Below are 7,220 nucleotides of genomic sequence, written 5' to 3' on the forward strand. Positions count from 1 at the left end.
TTGTTGAAACAGGAAAATATCATTGTCAGTGGCGTAAGGCAATGCACACAAGAAAAAAAGTGTTGATAAAAAAGCTAACTCTGAATCAGGTCGGCTCTTTTTCAGCCTTTGACACTCAAGCCATTTCTTTAACTGAACATTTCTATGTTCTTCCACATCTTTACCAGTGAATTTGGCACCAGAGACATCATTTTCGGACAGAATTGGTAGGTTTAGCTCAGTAGACATCTCGTCCGTATACTATTTTCATTCATTTACTATTAGGGACAAACGGGTGGTTGCCTCGCCTAGCAACAATTGCTAACGTCATGAATATTAATGAGCAAAAGTTACGTGTGGCTTGCGGAATACCATTGCCATCATGGCTTAGTCAGACACTGCTTAACTGATTGACTGCCACTGACGGCACTAGACTTTCAACCCATTTGAAGTGAGGGCTGGTAGTGAATGAACAAACATCAGACTGATTTTTTTATTTTTTACTGTGGCATGAAAGTTTTTTTCTCCTCTTCATAGCCCATAAACAGTCAGTGAGAAAAAAGGCCTTCTTCATGACTCGTCCAACTTGCCCCTCTTTCATGTTTTAACTTAGCCTTGCATTACCAGGATACTGCCAAAAAAAAAAAAAAAACAATTACATAAATCTTACTGGCTGCATGTAACCCTCCCCTATGAATGCAGAGAAAAGAAAGAAGATGTTAAATGTTCAAATCTGTCTCGATCCATTCAGCTATCATTTCTGCAACCTCTTTCCCTGCATCCAGAACAAAAGCATGACGAAATCCATTTTCACAAAGTCTGAAATCTCCTGTTGGAAAGTCCTTCTTGATCTCATGATAATATTGTACAGGACACCAGTGGTCTGTTGCTCCATAGTAAAATATAAGCTAAAACAAATCAAAAGACATGAAGTTTAATATGACATCATAAATACCAGCAGCATTCAAACACTCCCAATACTTTTGGCCAGCACTGTATACTGTACTGCGAAAACTTATTTTAACAAGCTCTTCACTTCTAAATCTGTGATGCATATTTTCAGGGAGAGTACAATATTTTAAATTAAGAATAGCTCTCAATATAATCCATGTGTCTTACCTTTTCAAGGTTTTTCTTAATGGTCATATTGTCTCTTTCCAAAACTTTCCTCATTTCCTGTCCTCCCATGTACACAGCATTAGCTGCAAAGACAAAAATAAAGCACTTTAGTGGTGTCAAACTTGTTTCCAAATGCTTATAATTTATATAATTCGACTACAAAAAAATTCTGGGAAAAATACCACTAACTAGTTCATTGTACGGCGTTGTGCCGTGTTCAATACTTATTACCCCACTGTATTTAGATATAAACATACATTAACATATGTTTTTCTGTATTTAGGGCTTCTGGGTGGTTTTCTTACAAATATTTACGGCAATTTTGACTTCACTACAGTTTTAGCACAGATTTATTGTGTTGTTGTATTCCACTTTATGTACCCAAGACCTTCTGTCCCTTACAATTTAAGAGATTATTGTTTAAACAAAGGTAATTGTACTAAAACCTAGAAACAAAAGTTAAAACCAATTTTAAAATGCTGTAAACGTCAGGGTTTAAAAAAAATATGAGCATTAAAATCAATAACCTGCCGAGTCTCCACTGAGTAGGCCTACAGTCGCTCGGACGACGGCGGGATCCAGGGAGCCGACGCGACCAAGAACCAGTTTGACCAGACTGCTTTTGACTCTTTCGGGTAGAAGAGAGATCAGGAAGATTGACAAATAGGCGACGTACCGCAAATGACAGAGCACAGGTGTAATAGCCTTCCCCTGAGGTGTCAGGGCCATGCGTTCAATAGTTGGGAACAACATGACACCTTTCAGAATCTGCAAAAAATAAAATAGGCATATTTAAAGAACAAAATAATTCTTATAAGGGATCACAATCGAGAAAAAAAAAAAAAAAAGAATATATATGAAACGAGAAGAAATTGCATAGGGATGCTTTGCTCTCTCTCACATTGAACACTTCCAGTAGATTTTCAGTAACTTCTTATTTATTGGGGGGGCGTTGTTAACTTATTGGCTGCCGTGGATAGCGCTAGACTTCCAATCCATGTTGACTACTAAAAATAAAATATCAACAAATTTGTCAAATTACTGTGATTTTTATTTTTTAAAAAATTTATTATGTTTTTGGGTATGTGGAAGGTGGCATTTTTTTGCAATTTCGCCAATTTTTGGGTGGGTTTTTTTTCTGTTTTTTTTTTCACAGTTTTTGTGTTTTTGCAGTATTTTGCGGATTTTGGGTTGTTTTTTTTTTGTTTTTTGTTTTTTTGCTGTTTTGACATTTTTTCTGCAGTTGAGCAAACACGCCTTCATTCGCCCCTCCCAGTCAACATGGAATGGACTGCTAGTACCATCAATGGTAGCCAATGAATAGCCCTATAACAACTGAAACTAATCTGTCAGGTTTTTTTTGCATTTTTTTCATTATTTTTTTTTTGGGTCTGTTTTGGAGGGTCTTTTTGTTTTTGTTTTTTTTGTTTTTTTTTTGCGGTTTTTCATGAAATTGCCAATTCTATAATTTTTTTCCTCACTGTTTTTTGTTTTTCACATCCTCTGTATTTTTTAGAGATTTTTCGTGGTATATTGGTTTTCACCGTTATTATTATTTTCTTTGCATTGATTTCGGCCAGAGTTTGGGGCTTCTTCAGGTCACTTCCTGTAAAATCAGGTCATTTTTTTCCACATTGGAAATAAATGGGGACAATGGAAATAAAAAGGTTTTTTTTTTGTGTGTGTCAATGGCGCCACCTGGGGGTAGCCAGGGGTGGCCACGGCCCCCCACCTCAAGCAACGATATGAGCGGAGGTGGGTAGAGTTGCCAAAAATGACACTCAAATAAGATTAACGTTACTTCCAGATGATATTACTTAAGTAAAAGTAGTCATCTAAAAATTTACTCAAGTACAAGTAAAAAAAGTATTAATTGAAAAGAATACTCAACTAATGAGTAACATTGTGAGTAACTGCTTAGAATGATTTTTTTTTTTTGTTAGGTAATAAATAGGTAATTTTTTTCTCAGCACAACATCCTCGATATGAACTGTTATTATTATACTGTACAATAACCTATTACATGGCAAAATTAGGCCAAAAGATGACACAAAAATCCTCAAACTCAGACCAAAACAACACTTGAAAAATCATCCATGCTTTAATCTTAAAACATTAGGAACCGAATTTTTTTTTTTTTTTGTGCCTTATTGAGGTGACGATGTCAACCATTAATTATTTGGGACCACATAACCATATGTTTTGGGCAAACACTGCATGTAACCTTTTATGGCGTAGATTTCCTAACATTTTTATTTTAATGTGTAAATTATGTGACTTGGATTAAAAACAATAAATGACAAGATACATGTTTTTAAAATGTGAAAATGCTGATGTTTAGGAACGTTTCAAAGTTGGTGTGGGCTGGGCGGCCCGGCGCACTTGTTGGGGGGAAAAAAAAGGAACAAACTGTATAATAAAGAAATGCAGATCAAAATATGAAAATGACCAATTGTGGAAATTAGTGTTATGGTTGGCCAGCCTTAGACAAAATGACAAACCTTCAGATTGGGATCTCTTCTCATTATCTCCAAAATTATATAACAGCCAATGGAGTGTCCAACCAGAATGAGGCTTGTCTTCTTTGGGACATGTTTCCTGAGGAAGGCCAGCTTGTGTTCTATCTGACCATTTAGACCAAATGTATCCAGCTCAGCTGTTGAGGAGTCATCTATTGAAATAAACATAGGGATAGAGTGAGTACAAACTTTACATTTTCCAACTATTTTATGATTTTTCTTCACAAAACAATGCTAAAAAATGAATTTGCTCAAATGTACAGTGTAGCTCATAGTCTTGCAGCCCTTCCCAGTTCAAATGGATTGGACGTATATTGTTGACAATGACAGCCAAAGACTTATCCCATGTGAGGTCAGAAGAGAAACAAACAAAAAAATAATACAGTAATTAAATTCCCAGACTAAAACATACACGCACCAGCACTTATTTGATTTTATGTCTTTAGCCCTCTTCATTTTGCTCAATTTATTACAAGCTACCCAGTATTTCAATTTATTTTTTAGAGTTTTAATTCCTTTTATTTAGGATTGTATTTTTATTACTCCTGTCTTTTTTAATTTGTGTTGTATTTATTCTTTTTCTTTTGTTTGTTTGTTTGTTTGTTTGTTTTTACTTATTAATATTTTTTAAAATTACAGTAGGTTTTTTTCCAAAAATGGATCCTTCAATAAATTTAGGGTTTCTACAGGGATCAGCAAATGTCATTTAATGCTTTTTAATGCCACTTTTAATGCGACTTTAAACCAAAATAGTGCCCAAGCCCAACTGCAGATAATTTCACACACACAAATTGTAAGTGGAGTTGACCAATAATGACTTTTTAACCGATAATATCCCGATAATGTCCAACTCCAAAAATCCTATACCGTTATCAAACCGACTGATATATACTGATACTGATATACTGATACTGATATATATCAGTTGTGGACTTAACATATTATGGCTAATTGTACTGTGATTCCCCACTGGATACTTTAATAATGATAAATGTAACAACTCCAAGGTTTTCCAACAAGCATTCTGTAAAAAAAATAAGAAAACAACTTCAACTAAAGTGAAAACATCAGTTTATGTGCAAGTGCAAAGTGCCAATTAGGCACTGCTATATCACATATAGCTCACACAGTGCATCTGGCTCAAAATAACAACAAAGGCACACAGTTTCAGTACAGTGAATGAGGTATGTACTAGTGAGTTTATAATTTATTATTTTTCAATCCTTGACTGTTCATCTAATTTTTGCACCATGAATGCAAATTGTCTGCTCACATAACGAATCCCAAGAATTTTAAAGACATTTAATAGTCAATAAGCATAACTGCTGTGCTAAGCTGTGACCAGCTTATACCAAGGCAGAAGGCTTCTACATTCCCTTTGAAGGCAAAATACATATTAGCCCAAAACCAATAAAGAAAAACTGATGTTGATATTATCCGCGATCAACTTAAAATTAGTTTATTGGCAGATATTATCGGGTAACCGATGGTATCGGCTCTCTTATCTCTTATCCCGTAATGAACTTGTCTTATGTTCTCTTATCTCGGCTACCATTTAATATCAGACAACCCTAATAATATATCATAAATAATGTATAAAAACATTTTTAACCATGAAGTTCACATAATTTTTATTGCCTCAAACATTTAGTTTAATGCTTAAGGCTTGAATTTTGACAAAATCCATTTAATGACTTTTAATGCTTTTTAATGACCCGATAAAACCCTGTAAATAATTCATTTTGTGCAACGTTTTTTTTTTATTGCCCTTTATCAAATACGTGGGGGCAATACTAATCTAACAATTCGTTGTAAAATGGGGCCACAAGATATTGACCCATAAACCATAATTGGCCCCTGGACCGCAAGTTTAAGACAACTGTCCAATATGAATGTAGAAAAAAACATTGAAGAAAAAATCATAATGCGTGCCTGAAACGGCGAATGACTAAAGGGCGCTGGTGAGAAATGGAGGAGTGAAATATCATTTTTGCAAACAACTCCTGCTTAAGTAGGTAAAACTTCATTCAAATTGACATGCGGCTGAGCTGTAAAGATAATAAGTCCTAACACAGCAAGTTGAAATTAAAATATCTTAAGTGTCAGTTTCAGCGCTCGAAAATTAATGTGTGATTTTACCTTCCACCATGTCCATGGATGCAGGTGGCATACAGTGGCCAGCATGGCTTACAGCCCACACTGGGTACTGGCAGCCAAATATAGTATAAAGCGATTGTATGAAGGTTCTGTAAAAGCCCACAACACCAGGGTTGCCTGTATTGAAGGGTGAAAAAAATACATACTATGAAGACATTGAAGCTGGAGTGTCAAGTGAGTGAATTTTTTGTTTGTTTGTATATTTGTGCAATAGCGAAGCTTGGTGTCATTGAAGAATGAATGTAGTCAGTCATGGTGCAATTTGTCAAAGTCGGGTTACCGCTTTCCACCGACACACACACTCTAACAACGGCCGATCAGACGAAACAGTTGATATTTTAAAATATTGAGTGTTCATATTTGGTCCAGTCAACAGTAGCCAATGACTTAAAATAGATTATGATTTCATTAATATGGCAGTACATTTAGACATTCAAAGTGTGCTAATTAACACTTTTAATATTTTATATAGAATGTGATTCATTGCAACTAATATTTGTAACGATCACCCAGCCCTAATAAAATGTAAAGGAAAAATACTGACTATGATGTATACTCACCAGGAATGATTAAAACAAGTACTTTGTGTTCAGTGTCCAAGTGAGCGGCACCACATTTTAGAACCTCTGTCAAGGCTCCATAGCAGTAGATGAAATCTGTTCGTGCTGCATCCCTGCTCTCCATCACTGCGTTTTCCATTTCATCAATTTAGAAAAAGGGATTGTTCGAAGAAGCCAGGGGTTTTGTTCATGTTAACATTGTAAACATACAACGAATATACACGTCCATTTTAAACGATCGAATTTCATGGTGTCTGTCAAGGTCTCTCTCACTCTCACGATGCAAAAGGTTAATTCCACGTCAAAGGTTAAAGTCCAACCATTTGACAGTTAGAAATGCACGAATCTAAAAAAAAAAAAAAAGAAGAAGAAAAGAAAGACAACGATCATTACATTTGAATTTTATGTGATTCATATTTTATTTAAAGTTAGTGTAATACGAGTTTCTATTCTATAAATATAAAAAAATGAAGAAATCGGATTCTTTTCTTACCAGCGTGTGATCCGTTTGTTTACACCCGGAATTGACTTCCGCTTTCGTAGTAGACTGTAAACTGGAACTCCAGATATCATATATTTATTATTAGATGTGTGTAGCTCGCTGCGAGCCAACGGGAACGGCCGTCGGCACTTGTCGGCCATTTTGCGTCTGTGCCATTTGATAAAGAAGAAATTTCCTTGAACTGCACCTCGGTACATATTTGTTGAATGCCCCTGCATCATTGTGACGTTACTATGAAATGCACTGTGCAAAATGCTGACTAAAGTTCATAATATTTATATTTAGTATTTTTAAAAAAATATAAATAAAAATGCTAGTGTTGTGACATCGGCAGCATAACGATCCAGTGGCCAACTTGTTGATTGATTGATTGATTGATTGATT

The 7,220-nt window shown here is 35.3% G+C and overlaps 1 protein-coding gene across 2 annotated transcripts; it reads right to left on the bottom strand.

The window, feature by feature from the left end:
* Window positions 1-435: 435 nt before the first annotated feature.
* On the bottom strand, window positions 436-6,882 carry ldah (lipid droplet associated hydrolase). 2 transcript variants are annotated; one of them, XM_057859346.1, is made up of 8 exons: window positions 6,828-6,882; window positions 6,335-6,680; window positions 5,757-5,891; window positions 3,600-3,769; window positions 1,626-1,866; window positions 1,099-1,181; window positions 747-887; window positions 436-610 (listed from the first exon to the last, which is right to left on the bottom strand). In XM_057859346.1, the coding sequence occupies exons 2-8, from the start codon at window positions 6,471-6,473 to the stop codon at window positions 584-586; spliced, it is 936 nt and encodes a 311-aa protein (XP_057715329.1). In that variant the 5' UTR covers window positions 6,474-6,680; window positions 6,828-6,882; the 3' UTR covers window positions 436-583. The 2 variants fall into 2 exon arrangements, with proteins under 2 accessions (XP_057715329.1, XP_057715328.1); XM_057859345.1 differs by having other exon boundaries at window positions 508-887.
* Window positions 6,883-7,220: the final 338 nt, after the last annotated feature.

This window comes from Corythoichthys intestinalis, chromosome 15 (genome assembly GCF_030265065.1).
Source record: "Corythoichthys intestinalis isolate RoL2023-P3 chromosome 15, ASM3026506v1, whole genome shotgun sequence".
NCBI lineage: Eukaryota > Metazoa > Chordata > Actinopteri > Syngnathiformes > Syngnathidae > Corythoichthys > Corythoichthys intestinalis.